Raw genomic sequence first — 16,776 nt, 5'->3', positions numbered from 1 at the left:
TGAACACCCTATGTCTGCAGCCCTGCTGGAGTCACGTGACCGCCGTGGCAGTGTGTGGATCCAACATGGCGGCGGTCAGACGGAGCTCCGTGTTGTTCCTAACCTTCTGTTTACATGTATATAAACAACATGCTTACTGCAGGTATGTGTGTATGTATAATAGGCCTATATATGTATATGTATATGTGTATATATGTATGTATATGTGACCAGATTTGACTGAGGGGCTGCATCACCATAGGAGAAAAACTGAAATTATTAATTTATCTTTCATCCAAAATGAGTTAATATCACAGGCAGAATCTTCACATACTAAACAGAGCATGTCTGAAATAAGTGCCAGAGCAGAAATCGACATGTAAATATGAAATAAATGCTTAAACGTGTAGATCTCCAAAACCGGTGGGTCAAACTTAGCCCTAGAATGGCTCTGTTGTTATATACAGTATATACAGTATTTCACATACAGAGCCATAGAACGGTCGCAGTTACTTTAATGTTGGACATAAACTTGGCGGCCTGAATGTGATAAATGCTCCGTTTGTACTCACCCATTAAATAATTCCAAAAACGTGGAGTGAAATATGGTCCTCTAGTTTTATATCCATGTGAAAGTTCTGGCACAAAACGTGTATTTAGTCAATTATCTCCACTTTTTCAAGAGATGCACACGGACGTCTTTCTCTCCGGGCGAGGGGGGCCGAAATGATCGATGAACTGATTTTACGAATACGTCCTGTTTACCGCAGACGTCATCACCAATTGACAAGGGAAACACAAAAGATTGGGTCACACAATTGGCAGGTGCCTTGCGATAGGTGCTGGGTAATTAATCACACCACCTGCCAATTGTGTGACCCAAACTTTTGTGTTTCCCTTGTCAATTGGTGATGACGTCTGCGGTAAACAGGACGTATTCGTAAAATCAGTTCATCGATCATTTCGGCCCCCCTCGCCCGGAGAGAAAGACGTCCGTGTGCATCTCTTGAAAAAGTGGAGATAATTGACTAAATACACGTTTTGTGCCAGAACTTTCACATGGATATAAAACTAGAGGACCATATTTCACTCCACGTCTTTGGAATTATTTAATGGGTGAGTACAAACGGAGCATTTATCACATTCAGGCCGCACACAATTGAATTCAACCAGGGACAGTAGCAAGCGATCTATGCCTATGATACATGAAAATTTACGAAGTTAATTAAATGATCACAGGCATTCTAGGTCTAGGTCAAACTGAACAACCAATGTGTCATTTTGAAGCTATGATTGCCTGCTTTCACATGACGTGAAAAAAATGAAAACAAAAATAAAAAAATCCAATGGCAGTCCCTGAGTCAAATCTGGTATATATCTATGTATCTAGCCCTAGAATGTCTCCGTTGTTACATACAGTTGGCACAGTATTCCACATACAGGAGCCTAGCTCTGGTCCATAGCTCTAATGCGTTGCATTTAGAGCTATGTTACTCTCAACTTCCGCCGCTCGCATGAATGCAGACCACGCTCTCCTCTTTAGCGTAAATAAAAATAACGTTTTTGCTACTCACCAAAACAAAGGTCGGTTGTGTCATTAGAAAGCCTACTTTCCTTAGTGGACGCACTCTGAGCCCCCCACCACACGTATAAAAGGTACTTTTTGGCCAAAAGGGGATTTTGTTTCCACCAGGAAAAAAATACTTTTAGTTACTCCACTGCGCCCTCTACCGATATTGCCCAAAGAATTGCCTCCTAGAGGGGAGGCATACTATGGTCCGACGGAGCATTGGTTCGACATGCGTCCGCACCTCGGACAAGTACCGTTTATACGTGTGGTGGGTCAGAGTGTTTCCACTAAGGAAAGTAGGCTTTCTAATGACACAACCCGCCTTTGTTTTGGTGAGTAGCAAAAACGCTAAAGAGGAGTGGCTGGTCTGCATTCATGCGAGCGGTGGAAGTTGAGAGTAACATAGCTCTAAATGCAACGCATTAGAGATATGGACCAGAGCTAACAGGAGCCAATAGATCGCTTGCACGCTCCTGGGAGAAATGAAACATGCACGCCTGTGTGGCATTACATGTGATAAATGCTCTGTTTGTACTCATCCATTAAATCATTACAAAGACATATCCCATTTAGGCCTGACCTCAAAATTTAAAAACATTCTTCTAAATCCTCCAGTTTTCTGAAATAAATATTTTCACGATTTTTCAAAAATAGCAGACCTACAAGCTCGTAGCGCGCCACTCGGTGGCGCGCTATGAGCTTGTAGATCTGCTATTTTTCAATAGCTAAATTATAACATAATGTTTAAAACACCAAAAGGGGTTCCCGCCCAAAATGGGATATGGTCCTCTGGTTTCATATCCATGTGAAAGTTCTGGCACAAAACGTGTATTTAGTCAAATATCTCCACTTTTTCACGAGCTGCACACGGACGACTTTCTCTCCGGGCAAAGGGGCCCGGAATGATCCATGGACTGAATTTACCAACACTTCCTGTTGTTTACCACAGACGTCATCCCAGCTAAGTCCTGCCCTATGCGGGAGCTAACTATTTCCGTAGACAACGCCCTGGTAACGTCTGTCCCAACAGCCAGGAACCTTGGTGTAGTCCTGGACAGTCAGCTCTCGTTCAAAACTCACATCACAGCTGTCACTCGATCCTGTAGGTTCACACTCTATAACATACGACGAATTAGACCGTTCCTCACCCAGGAATCAGCCCAGCTCCTAATCCAGACAACAGTCTTGTCAAAACTTGACTATTGTAACTCCCTCCTCACTGGCCTACCGGCATGTGCACTTAGCCTCTCCAACTGATCCAAAATACCGCAGCTCGCTTGGTCTTCAACCAGCCAAAATTCTCACATGTCTCCCCCCTGCTCCGCTCCCTGCACTGGCTCCTGGTCGCTGCCCGCACAGAATACAAAACTCTGATGCTGGCATTCAAAGCAACCAAAGGTATGGCTCCCCCATATCTCGCAAGCATGATTGAACCCTACAAACCCTCCCGCGCACTCAGATCAGCCAACGCAGGGAAGCTGGAAGTACCCTCACTAAAAACGCCGGGACAACGCTCCACACGTCCCAAACTCTTCTCCCTTCTGGCCCCAAAACTGTGGAATGCACTTCCCGTTGCAATCAGAACTGCAGCATCACTCCCGATCTTCCGCCGTAGTTTGAAAACCCACCTTTTCAGACTCCACCATGGCCCATAGCACTTACCCTACCCCCTTAGACAGCACTTTTTAGACTTAGATAGCATTTGAAACAGACTTATAGCATGTCATGTAGACAGCACAATAACAGTACAGCATAGTATAATATATATGTATAGCTTATATGTATAGTGTCATTATATATAGATATGTTCTAGTTACGTTCCTAGCTTACGCATGTTTCTTGATAAATGCTTTGTATATAATGTGATGTATTCCCATGCTTTTTGTTCTTGCTTAATGTAAGTCGCTCTGGATTAAGAGCGTCTGCTAAATGCCTAAATTGTAAATTGTCATCACCAATTGACATGGGAAGCACAAAAGTTTGGGGCACACAATTGGCAGGTGGTGTGATTAATTACCCAGCACCTATCGCAAGGCACCTGCCAATTGTGTGTCCCAAACATTTGTGTTTCCCTGGTCAATAATATTGGTGATGACGTTTGTGGTGATCAGAGGAAGTTTTGATAAATGAAGTCCAGCTGTCATTCCGGGCCGGGCCCCTTTGCCCGGAGAGAAAGACGTCCGTGTGCATCTCGTGAAAAAGTGGAGATAATTGACTAAATACAGGTTTTGTGCCAGAACCTTCACATGGATGTGAAACTAGAGGACAATATCTCACTCCATGTCTTTGGAATTATTTAATGGGTGAGTACAAACGGAGCATTTATCACATTTATGCTGCGCATGTTTTATTTCTACCAGGAGCGTGTGCAACCAATCTATGCCTGTGATACAGAATTTACAAAGTATATGAATGATCACAGACATTCTAAGGGCCGATTCATACTCCTATTTTACCGCTGTTTCGGCGCTGTAGTGCCGAAATGATTTCGGCAAGTCAGAAATTTTCAGTAGCACCGAAGAGCCGATTTTAGGACGGTACCCTCCCCCCCGAACCTCAAATGACGTCACATTGTAGGCTCTACAGAGCCGAACCGACTTTTATTCGGCTCTAAAATAGGAGTATGAATCGGCCCTAGGTCATCTGTATGTCTGTCTGTCTGTCTGTGTCTGTCTGTCTGTCTGTCTGTCTGTCTGTCTGTCTGTCTGTATGGGTGGCGGTGGCTCAGCGGTAGAGTGGCTGGATGGGAACCGCAAGGTTGCCAGTTCAAACCCTGTGGGCTCCCCCAGAGTTAGTGTTGAAGTGTCCTTGAGCAAGACACTGAACCCCTAATTGCTCCTGATGTGCTGGTTGGTGCCTTGCATGGTTTCCGCTGCCATCAGTGTATGAATGTGTGTGTGAATGGGTGAATGTAATGCACAATCTATGTAAAGCACCTTGGATAAAGGCTATATAAATGCACCATTTACCATGTATGTATACTTGTATATATGTAGGTGTGTGTGTGTGTGTGTGTGTGTGTGTGTGTGTGTGTGTGTGTGTGTGTGTGTGTGTGTGTGTGTGTGTGTGTGTGTGTGTGTGTGTGTGTGTGTGTGTGTGTGTGTGTGTGTGTGTGTGTGTGTGTGTGTGTGTGTGTGTGTGTGTGTGTGTGTGTGTGTGTGTGTGTGTGTGTGTGTGTACGGTGTGTGTTTACCTCCATGTTTCTACTGTCTCTGTCTTCATCACAGCACGACGGACAACATGGAGCCCTGCGACCAGCTCAGACTGGGACAATATCCTTTTGATATCGATGAGTATTATCAATAATATAACTGATCAGTTATTCACCTCAGACTGGGACAATATCCTTTTGATATCGATGAGTATTATCAATAATATAACTGATCAGTTATTCACCTCAGACTGGGACAATATCCTTTTGATATCGATGAGTATTATCAATAATATAACTGATATCGATGAGTATTATCAATAATATAACTGATCAGTTATTCACCTCAGACTGGGACAATATCCTTTTGATATCCATTAGTATTATCAATAATATAACTGATCAGTTATTCACCTCAGACTGGGACAATATCCTTTTGATATCGATTAGTATTATCAATAATATAACTGATCAGTTATTCACCTCAGACTGGGACAATATCCTTTTGATATCCATTAGTATTATCAAAAATATAACTGATCAGTTATTCACCTCAGGCTGGGACAATATCCTTTTGATATCGATTAGTATTATCAATAATATAACTGATCAGTTATTCACCTCAGACTGGGACAATATCCTTTTGATATCGATTAGTATTATCAATAATATAACTGATCAGTTATTCACCTCAGGCTGGGACAATATGATTTTGATATAGATTATTAATCTGAATAACTGATCATTTACGGATTCAATATGTGAACATGTTTGATGATGATGTAGGAATGACGTACTGAATGACCGTTTAACCCATTTTGGTCGGGAACCCCCTTTGGTGTTTGCATTATGTTATGCTTTAGCTATTGAAAAATAGCAGATCTACAAGCTCAAAGCGCGCCACCGCTACGAGCTTGTAGGTCTGCTATTTTTGAAAAATCAAAGAACGACTGACATAGAAACATGGGCCCTCATTTATCAATTGAGTGTAAATTCTGCCCCAAATTCGAGTGTAGGTTTCGTAGTACACCCACGTCACGTCGGCATTTATAAAGTGATCGCAAACAGCTGATCCTTCCTTAATTTCGTTCGGACGTTTATAAATGTGACGGCTGAAATCTATCTGGCACGCCCTATGAAATCAAGCCTCGCCCTCGTTTTTGCGACATGAACAACTGCAGTACGACCTTGGAAACCATAGTTACATGACGAAAAAGTCAATAAAAAAGTCACCCCCCCTCTCATACACACAGACGCACGCACACGCAACTTGCAAGTCCAACTGGTTTGTTGTAGCCTATCTTAAATAAATAAAGAACGAACACCTGTATGAATTAAATAAAGCTGTAGCTGTAGTACCCTGTCTGTTTCTCCTCTCGCCTCGCTTGCCTTGCTGCCCACACACACACACACACACACACACACGCACGCACATACGGGCCGTGGACCAGTCAGTTTAGAGCTGGCCCAACTTTGAGCCTTGTGCATGCAACTTTCTGGTTAGTAAACCACAGCATGCAAGCCGCCTTTGTTTTAAAATGGTTCCCCAAACCGTTCACAGTTCACTATCGGCCAGGGATGCGCCCCCCCCCCCCCCATGCTAATTTGCGCACCGGCATGCGCTCATGCAAAACACTGTTTAAATGGCTTAAGCATCTAAACTTGCAACATTGTTTTAATTGCGCGATTTTAACTGCTTGTAAAGTTGGTAATCTCCTACCAATTTCATATGACAGACACATCGTTGATGTAGGCCTATTCCTTTTTTCCTTTTCTTTTTTTACATGTAGCCCATATATAGGCCTACATACATACTACATACAGATACTTTTCTATTAACATTTTAGGAGTGAATACATATGTTTAGATGCCTGTGACAGCCTCTCAGCTGGTCAAACAATGCTGCTCCGCTGTTCTACGACAGAAAAACAGCCGAGGACAAAGCGTACGACAGCTCCCGACCAGACGTGGTTTTTGTCTTGGCTCAAGTTCAAATTCAAACGTTGGCATAAATCGTAAATGCCGGAAATTGCGGTAATTTCGGTGTACACCCATATTTTGGCGTACGCACGGTTGATAAATGAGGGCCATAGCTTTTTCAGAAAACTGGCAGGATGTAGAAGACATTTTTAGAATCTGATCTCAGGTCAAAATGGGTTACACATTCCATGTGCATTTATTTACATTAGTTTATGATGATATTACAATTAATATGGTTAGGCTTATAATAAGTTATCAAAATATAGATTGCAGATCGGCTGTTTTGGAAGAGTGGGCACCTAAATGTTGTTGTGGGCAGTGGGCAGTGGGCACTCTCCCTCACGATGTTGACATAGATTTGAGGAGTAAAGGGCCTTGCAAACGAGGAGCGATAAAACGAGCCTATAGTTAATTTTCAATGAGACCTGCGTTTTTGCTCGGAGAAGTCGCGGTGCGACAACGCAAACGTATTTACGTGAGCGCGGTCCTGTGAATTAAAGGCCCACAGATTGATTAGATGAATGAATGAAGTTAATAATCTTTAACATTGGTCACATATCTGTGTAAAGGCCCAATAGATGAATGAATGAAGTTAATAATCTTTAACATTGGTCACATATCTTTGTAAAGGCCCACAGGTTGATTAGATTAATGAATGAAGTTAATAATCTTTAACATTGGTCACATATCTGTGTAAAGGCCCAATAGATGAATGAATGAAGTTAATAATCTTTAACATTGGTCACATATCTGTGTAAAGGCCCAATAGATGAATGAATGAAGTTGATAATCTTTAACATTGGTCACATATCTGTGTAAAGGCCCAAAGGTTGACGAATCAACACAAGAGCCAGAGAACTGCAAGGACATGACAGCATGGGGTATGTATGTACCTGTCAATCATACATGATGACACATGTCAATCATGTATGATTGACACATGTCAATCATACATGATGACGCCTGTCAATCATACATGATGACAGCTGTCAATCATACATGATGACACCTGTCAATCATACATGATGACAGGTGTCAATCATACATGATGACACCTGTCAATCATACATGATGACACATGTCAATCATACATGATGTCGGCTGTCAATCAATTTTAATTTTGAACACCCTTTACGTCTGTGTCGGTTAAAAAAATGAACCAATGAAGAGTATTAAAATTTTGGACAAAACCTCTCAACTCCATTGGACTCAAACTGTCTGCTAAAGCAGCTAACTCCACCACCTCTCCCCCTCTCAAACTGTCTGCTAAAGCAGCTAACTCCACCACCTCTCCCCCTCTCAAACTGTCTGCTATAAAGCAGCTAACTCCACCACCTATCCCCCTCTCAAACTGTCTGCTAAAGCAGCTAACTCCACCACCTCTCCCCCTCTCAAACAGTCTGCTAAAGCAGCTAACTCCACCACCTCTCCCCCTCTCAAACTGTCTGCTATAAAGCAGCTAACTCCACCACCTATCCCCCTCTCAAACTGTCTGCTAAAGCAGCTAACTCCACCACCTCTCCCCCTCTCAAACTGTCTGCTATAAAGCAGCTAACTCCACCACCTCTCCCCCTCTCAAACTGTCTGCTAAAGCAGCTAACTCCACCACCTCTCCCCCTCTCAAACTGTCTGCTAAAAAGCAGCTAACTCCACCACCTATCCCCCTCTCAAACTGTCTGCTAAAAAGCAGCTAACTCCACCACCTATCCCCCTCTCATGGAAGTAATATTGTCAATATATAAAGTCACAACACCAATGATGAGGCAGTATTGCTTTGTTTTAAAAAAATATTTATGATTTGTCTTTGTTTCCTGATTTTTTGTATTTGTTTATTTCCTGAAAAATTAGCATTTTGGAGTTAGATGGTTTCCTCCCGACAGCAGATATATAATAGATATATCTACATATTTATAGAGTACTAGAAGTAACGCCATAGTTATATATGTAGAGTATAATACAGTATAAATATATACTTTATATTTCTATATATATTCCAGGGGAGTGTTTACCTGCTATAGAGGGTATGCGCATGACATCATCATCAAACCCGGAAGTTATGCAGGAACGCCCACTGAGTGGCAAAAAACTACTTTCTGGCCTTGACAGCCCAGACATCCACACAGAAAAGTCCTATCTGATTGCATTAAACAACGTTAAACAACGGTAAACTCACTTTGCCTGTTGCTTTGCCACTCGATTTGCCACTCGATGTGCCATTCACTTTAAGCATGCGCATACCCTCTATAGAGTATAATACAGTATAAATATATACTATATATTTCTATATATATTACAGTGGAGTGTTTACCTGCTATAGAGTATAATACAGTATAAATATATAATTTATATTTCTATATATATTCCAGTTGAATGTCTGCTATAGAGTATAATACAGTATAAATATATAATTTATATTTCTATATATATTCCAGTTGAATGTCTGCTATAGAGTATAATACAGTATAAATATATAATATATATTTATATATATATATATATTCCAGTTGAATGTCTGCTATAGAGTATAATACAGTATAAATATATACTATATATTTATATATATATTACAGTGGAGTGTTTACCTGCTATAGAGTATAATACAGTATAAATATATAATATATATATATATATTTATATATATATATATATTCCAGTTGAATGTCTGCTATAGAGTATAATACAGTATAAATATAATATATATATTTCTATATATGTTCCAGTGGAGTGTTTACCTGCTCCCAACATCAGCTGTCGTCTGGCCAACGGTTCAGAGTTCAAGTTCTCCGGAGAAGAGGTGGGATTCAACAAGACCACGCCCTGTAGGAATGTGTAAGTTATTTAACAAGACCACGCCCTGTAGGAATGTGTAAGTTATTTAACAAGACCACGCCCTGTAGGAATGTGTAAGTTATTCAACAAGACCACGCCCTGTAGGAATGTGTAAGTTATTCAACAAGACCACGCCCTGTAGGAATGTGTAAGTTATTTAACAAGACCACGCCCTGTAGGAATGTGTAAGTTATTCAACAAGACCACGCCCTGTAGGAATGTGTAAGTTATTTAAGAAGACCACGCCCTGTAGGAATGTGAAAGTTATTTAACAAGACCACGCCCTGTAGGAATGTGAAAGTTATTTAACAAGACCACGCCCTGTAGGAATGTGTAAGTTATTTAACAAGACCACGCCCTGTAGGAATGTGTAAGTTATTTAACAAGACCACGCCCTGTAGGAATGTGTAAGTTATTTCACAAGACCACGCCCTGTAGGAATGTGTAAGTTATTTAACAAGACCACGCCCTGTAGGAATGTGTAAGTTATTTAACAAGACCACGCCCTGTAGGAGTGTGTAAGTTATTTAACAAGACCACGCCCTGTAGGAATGTGTAAGTTATTCAACAAGACCACGCCCTGTAGGAATGTGTAAGTTATTTAACAAGACCACGCCCTGTAGGAATGTGTAAGTTATTCAACAAGACCACGCCCTGTAGGAATGTGTAAGTTATTCAACAAGACCACGCCCTGTAGGAATGTGTAAGTTATTCAACAAGACCACGCCCTGTAGGAATGTGTAAGTTATTCAACAAGACCACGCCCTGTAGGAGTGTGTAAGTTATTTAACAAGACCACACCCTGTAGGAATGTGTAAGTTATTCAACAAGACCACACCCTGTAGGAATGTGTAAGTTATTTAACAAGACCACGCCCTGTAGGAATGTGTAAGTTATTCAACAAGACCACGCCCTGTAGGAATGTGTAAGTTATTCAACAAGACCACGCCCTGTAGGAATGTGTAAGTTATTTATTGAATATTAAATACACACGGCAGAAGGTATTCATATAAAGCAGTGCTTTTCAACCCTTTTCAAATCAAGGTACATTAGTTATGTAAATATGTATTGGTCATTTGAGCCACGGAACCAACATTTGATGACATTTAGCCTCTCAGACCCATTTGAGCCACGGACCACCGTTTGATGACATTTAGCCTCTCAGACCCATCTGAGCCACGGACCACCATTTGATGACATTTAGCCTCTCAGACCCATCTGACCCAGACTTCATATGCTAAATTCAACATTTAGCATATGAACTGAAGCTCATTTGGTGCACCACAAACCAGTGTTAATCCAGTGTTATTGTGTTTTTCAGGAGTGGGTATTCCTACAAAGTAGCCGTAGCCTTGTCTCTGTTCCTGGGCTGGCTGGGAGCTGATCGATTCTATCTGGGATATCCTGCTTTAGGTAACGGAGCACTAATAACTATTTGCATTTTTATAGCGCTTTTCTAAGTGCTCAAAGTGCTTCACAACGGTTCATTCATTCATACGTTGGGAGGTGAAGGTTCATTCATTCATACATTGGGAGGTGAAGGTTCATTCATTCATACATTGGGAGGTGAAGGTTCATTCATTCATACATTGGGAGGTGAAGGTTCATTCATTCATACGTTGGGAGGTGAAGGTTCATTCATTCATTCATACATTGGGAGGTGAAGGTTCATTCATTCATATGTTGGGAGGTGAAGGTTCATTCATTCATACGTTGGGAGGTGAAGGTTCATTAATTCATACATTGGGAGGTGAAGGTTCATTCATTCATATGTTGGGAGGTGAAGGTTCATTCATTCATACATTGGGAGGTGAAGGTTCATTAATTCATACGTTGGGAGTTAAAGGTTAATTCATTCATACATTGGGAGGTGAAGGTTCATTCATTCATACATTGGGAGGTGAAGGTTCATTCATTCATACATTGGGAGGTGAAGGTTTATTCATTCATACATTGGGAGGTGAAGGTTTATTCATTCATACATTGGGAGGTGAAGGTTCATTCATTCATACATTGGGAGGTGAAGGTTTATTCATTCATACATTGGGAGGTGAAGGTTTATTCATTCATACATTGGGAGGTGAAGGTTCATTCATTCATACATTGGGAGGTGAAGGTTTATTCATTCATACATTGGGAGGTGAAGGTTCATTCATTCATACATTGGGAGGTGAAGGTTCATTCATTCATACATTGGGAGGTGAAGGTTCATTCATTCATACATTGGGAGGTGAAGGTTTATTCATTCATACATTGGGAGGTGAAGCGGCGAACAGGCAACGCCAGCGTCCTCACTTCCCACATTCACACACCGAGCTACAACACAATGAAAAAACAATGACTACAACATGACGTAGCGATATCATCCTGATGACTACAAAACAATGACTACAACATGACGTAGCGATATCATCCTGATGACTACAAAACAATGACTACAACATGACGTAGCGATATCATCCTGATGACTACAAAACAATGACTACAACATGATACCATCCTGATGACTGTGACTGACTGACTGACAAGTGCTCCGGGCTGTAAGGTGTTCGAGGCTAGGGGAGGGGCTACGGGCTGCAGCCTGTAGCCTGCAGTGGACTGTAACATTGCGTGGTCATCATACACTACAGAATTATATGGATCGGTTGGTGACTATATGACGTTGATTAATGATTAGATTATTCATCGCAGCCAGCTGGGTTTAACGAGATAGCTCAGTGCAACTGCAACATGACAAAAACCTGACGCTTCAGCTATCGTGTGATAATCCGATTGATTTTATAAAACATTTAGCATATGAACTGAAGCTCATTTGGTGCGCCACAAACCAGAGGCCAGCCAGCGGTATATAGTATAAACTAGAAAAAGTGCCCTTCCGGGCACAGGTCTCCACCAGGAGGATAGGAGTGTGTGTGATGTTTGGCAAAATGTTTAGGAGAATTTTTTTTTCCTTCATTTTGTTGAGGAAATGCAGAGCCAGATCACTCATAGCATCTCTGAGGATAGAATTCTGGATGAGCAGGACATGTGCAGCATTTTGTACAAAACGGGCCACTCCTGAAAACTTTGGAAGGCAATCTTAGCCAATCAGTGTACAATCTGAGAAATCCAACAGACTCGTCTTGATCACATGACTACAGAGATCATGTGTACCGATTTGAGGCATTTTGTTCCAAAAATGTGTTTTGCAAAAATCAACCTGTTGGTGGCGCTATAACAGGCCAATGTGAAAAGGGTGGGATATATTCCTCAGCCTAGTAAGAAAATGTGTGAAAGATTTCACGTAAATTGCATGCTGCGTTCATGATTTGAGGCTATTGTTCAAAACGGGGCAATCTTGCAAACTGTGAAAGCCAATTATAGGCAATTAGGATGGAATATGAAATATCAGACAGATCCGACTTGAGCACATGACCATAGAGATACTGTGTAACGATTTGTGAGATTTTTGGACAGAATCTGGAGGAGTAATATCAAAAAATGTGTTTTACAAAAGTCGGCCTCCTGGTGGCGCTATAAAAGGCAGATGCGGAAAAGGCAGGTAAAAGGTTTGTCCTTGGCCTCTAGGGAGTGTGCATGCAACGTTTCACGCAGATCGGTGTAGTTTTAGGTAGAAAATGTGAAAAGCTGCCTCATGGTGGCGCTATAACAGGCCGTTCTGGAAAATGTGGGGCAGAGGTTCATCGTTGGCATCCAGGGAGTGTGTGTGCAAAGTTTGGCATCGACCGGGTTAACGGTGCCGGAGATTAGCTGTTCACAGACGGACGGAAGGACGGACGGACACACGGACGGAGTGCAAAACATACTCTCTCCCCATGCCTTCGGCCTGGTGGAGACAACAACCACCCCACCGTTCACTTCTCTCTGCTCATGCCTGCGTGCAGTCAGTATGTGTGCTGCCGCTCCGAGTCTGAAAGGCCAGCGCGCTGCGCCAAGCCCCCCGCCTCCACTCCTCCGTCTTCCTCCTGTCACAATGAAGTGAATCGCCGATAGCGCAGCCCTCTTCATAATAAATACATACTTGTAGGCTATAGCCTACACCAGGGTTCCCCAATAGGCGGCCCGCGGGCCATTTGCGGCCGGAAGAATTAAAAAAAAAAAAAAAACATTTTTTTTTTTTTTTTTTTTTTTTTGGGGGGGGGGTCCCAGATATAAATGGCATTAAATGGGGGTCAGTAGCCTGTGCATGTCAAACTGGGCATCCTTTTCAAATGGGGTCCTGCCCTGAAAATTCATTTTCAGGGCAAGACCTCGACCTCACGCGTGCGGACTCGCCCCCCAGCCTGGTACCCTAGTCAAAATATGGCCCTCGAGGAAAATTTATTGGGGAACCCTGGCCTACACATTACACAAATAACAGAATTGCTATTTTTTTATTATAATAACATTCTTAGAAAAAAGGAGAAAAAGAGAGAAAAAATCATGGAAAGTCACTGAGCACGAGGCTCAGCCTGGCCCGACTAATTAGCATAGTTTTTGGGCCCGGCCCGGCCTGAAAACGTCGGGTCGGTTTTGGTCGGGCCAGGTCGGGTTCGGGCAGAGTTTGAGAACTTTAGTAAGGTGGTGGAGGCTAGGGGAGGGGCTTCAGTCTCCTCATTCGACCACGTCTATCCACGGTAACGGGACATCTTTGCGCTGCGTAAAATATGCCTTCTCCGTCTCCAACTGTGTTCAGCTCCTCACCCGCCACATTGTTTGCTTAATTTCCTTTATTTACTGCGGATTGCATTCACACCTGCACCGAATCGTAATCAAGTGCGATTGGAAGCGAAGCGAAACCCCGTTTTTGCTCGGCGTAGAATGCGGTTCTTTGATACGCATTAGGATTCGAATGAGCCTTCACACCTGCCAAACGAAGTGCACTTTCTGACAATGAGCCTTCAGACCTGCCAAACGAAGTGCACTTTCTGACAATGCGCAGCAGGATTCGTTTTAATCGCAGCAAAGCTTTCTGGTGTGAATGTCACCTGAGTCTCTACATGAGTTTCCTGTTCAGATCTGCCTCTGGGCCAATCACAGTTCGTATCACAGTATCACATGACATTATGATGACAGGATAATATGTCACCTACTGAAACCTCTCTCTCTCTCTCTCTCTCTCTCAATTCAACTCAATTCAATTCAATTCAAATATACTTTATTGGCATGACAAGCATTATATTGCCAAAGCAATACATACAGTGTATGCATGTAAAATAATAAATGATACATATTCAGAATCAGAACAAATAATATAAACAAGACAAGGAAAAACATAAGCAAAATGACATTGATCTATTCATTGTAGTAGACTATAGTGGTCACCCAGTGTCCCTCATGTTGTGGCAGGCTGATACAGATTTAATAATAACTAATAGTGGTCACCCAGTGTCCCTCATGTTGTGGCAGGCTGATACAGATTTAGCTGCCAACCTGGAACATTCAGCTTTTTGAGTGGTGCAACCATAGATATTATAAGAAATAGATGCCTCACTGGCCGTTGCAGTTCATTGGAGCGACATGTATCCCAATGAAGGCGGAAGTGCAGCTGAAGGCTTTTTTTTAACAAATCTTTATAACAGTCATGACAATATACATTACAATACAAAACAAAACAAACAAACACAAACAACAAAGTTATTAACAATACAACATCAGAGCCAGGGGGCTCAAGTGGCTGCCCAAGTGACGTCACTCATGCGACTCCTCTATGTCTCTCGCTGTCACTCAAGTGACTACTGGCCAATCACAGCGCGTCTTTTCCGGGACTTATGTTACGCACGCGGAAGCTTGACAAGCTTCCGCTAATGCTTTGCAAGGAATGTCGGGAGAATTGTGCCTTCAATGGTGACACGCGCCTCAGAGCCGGAAAGGGCGTCTACGTTTTGATTGATTGATTGATTGAAAATTTTATTAACAGTTTGCAGAATTACAGTCTATGGGTGCAACCACTCCAACGAACAGCAATGTCCGTGACCTGTGTTCACCTATGTGGCGCTGTTGTGCCAGAAAACAGAGAGAGATAGTGCTGCACTGATGCCTGCTAATGAAAGACAGAGAGAGATGGGGGGGGGGGGGGGGGGGGGGGGGGTTGCACCACCTCAGGATTTTCACCTAATAAGTAGGGGATTGCCTGGATGGAGTCAAACTGTATCCTTGTTTTTGTTATTTCTGTGAATTTAGGGTAGTATTCTTCTCTAATGTGTTCATATTTATCTCTCTCTCTCTCTCTCTCTCTCTGTGTGTGTGTGTGTGTGTGTGTGTGTGTGTGTGTGTGTGTGTGTGTGTGTGTGTGTGTGTGTGTGTGTGTGTGTGTGTGTGTGTGTGTGTGTGTGTGTGTGTGTGTGTGTGTGTGTGTGTGTGTGTGTGTGTGTGTGTGTGTGTGTGTGTGTGTCTCTCTCTCTCTCAGGCTTGTTGAAGTTCTGTACTGTGGGGTTCTGTGGTATTGGCAGTCTGGTGGACTTCATGCTGATTGCCATGCAGGTTTGGTTTCACACTGAATTCAATCATATACACATGATGAACATAACAGCAGTTCTAACCGGATGTTCAATCATATACACATGATGAACATAACAGCAGTTCTAACCGGATGTTCAATCATATACACATGATGAACATAACAGCAGTTCTAACCGGATGTTCAATCATATACACATGATGAACATAACAGCAGTTCTAACCGGATGTTCAATCATATACACATGATGAACATAACAGTTCTAACCGGATGTTACGATGACATAATGCTGTGTGTGGCGTCTTGACCGGTTGTTGTTCTCTCGGTCGGTGGTAAAAAAAAAAACAGACCGCGAGTAATATCACAGTAATATCACAGTATTAACCCATTTAGGCCTGACGTCGAAATGTATGAAATGTCTGCAAAAATCATGAAATTTTTCTGAAAAACCCCATGTTTCTAGATCAGTGGCGCTCAATATTTCATGTCAACAAAGGACCCCAAAGATTATATGTAATATGCCTCCGCCCCCCCCCCCCCCCCCATCTGAATATATGGCGCGCTATGAGCTTGTAGATCTGCTATTTTTCAATAGCTAAAGTATAACATAATGCTTTAAAACACCAAAAGGGGTTCCCGCCCAGAATGGGTTAAAGCCATAGAGTATTTATATATAATTTTATTAATAGAGACGGCACCAGATTTCTCCTCCCATCCACTTGCATTAAGTTGCTCAAAAGCGCATGAGGCGATTTCACTCCTCCTTCCGGGTTAGGAACAGAGTGCATTCTGGGATTGATTGCCCCAATAACATGAACGTGCTGCCGT

General features: G+C 42.3%; 1 protein-coding gene across 2 annotated transcripts in view; it reads left to right on the top strand.

Moving 5' to 3' along the window:
- Positions 1-16,776, top strand: part of tm2d1 (TM2 domain containing 1) — a 24,934-nt gene continuing 8,158 nt past the window's right edge. For both annotated transcript variants that reach the window (XR_013789403.1, XM_079531642.1), the window contains exons 1-6: positions 1-142; positions 4,777-4,826; positions 7,493-7,561; positions 9,401-9,509; positions 10,831-10,922; positions 15,898-15,971. Coding sequence is in view for 1 of the 2 variants with exons in the window: in XM_079531642.1 (XP_079387768.1) it covers positions 66-142; positions 4,777-4,826; positions 7,493-7,561; positions 9,401-9,509; positions 10,831-10,922; positions 15,898-15,971 (471 nt within the window). In the remaining variant the exon portion in view is untranslated. The remainder of the gene's footprint in view (positions 143-4,776; positions 4,827-7,492; positions 7,562-9,400; positions 9,510-10,830; positions 10,923-15,897; positions 15,972-16,776) is intronic.

The sequence above is a fragment of the Electrona antarctica genome (assembly GCF_951216825.1).
Source record: "Electrona antarctica genome assembly, contig: scaffold_140, whole genome shotgun sequence".
NCBI lineage: Eukaryota > Metazoa > Chordata > Actinopteri > Myctophiformes > Myctophidae > Electrona > Electrona antarctica.
Note: the sequence above shows the minus strand (reverse complement) of the source record. Positions and strands in the feature narration are given on the sequence as shown.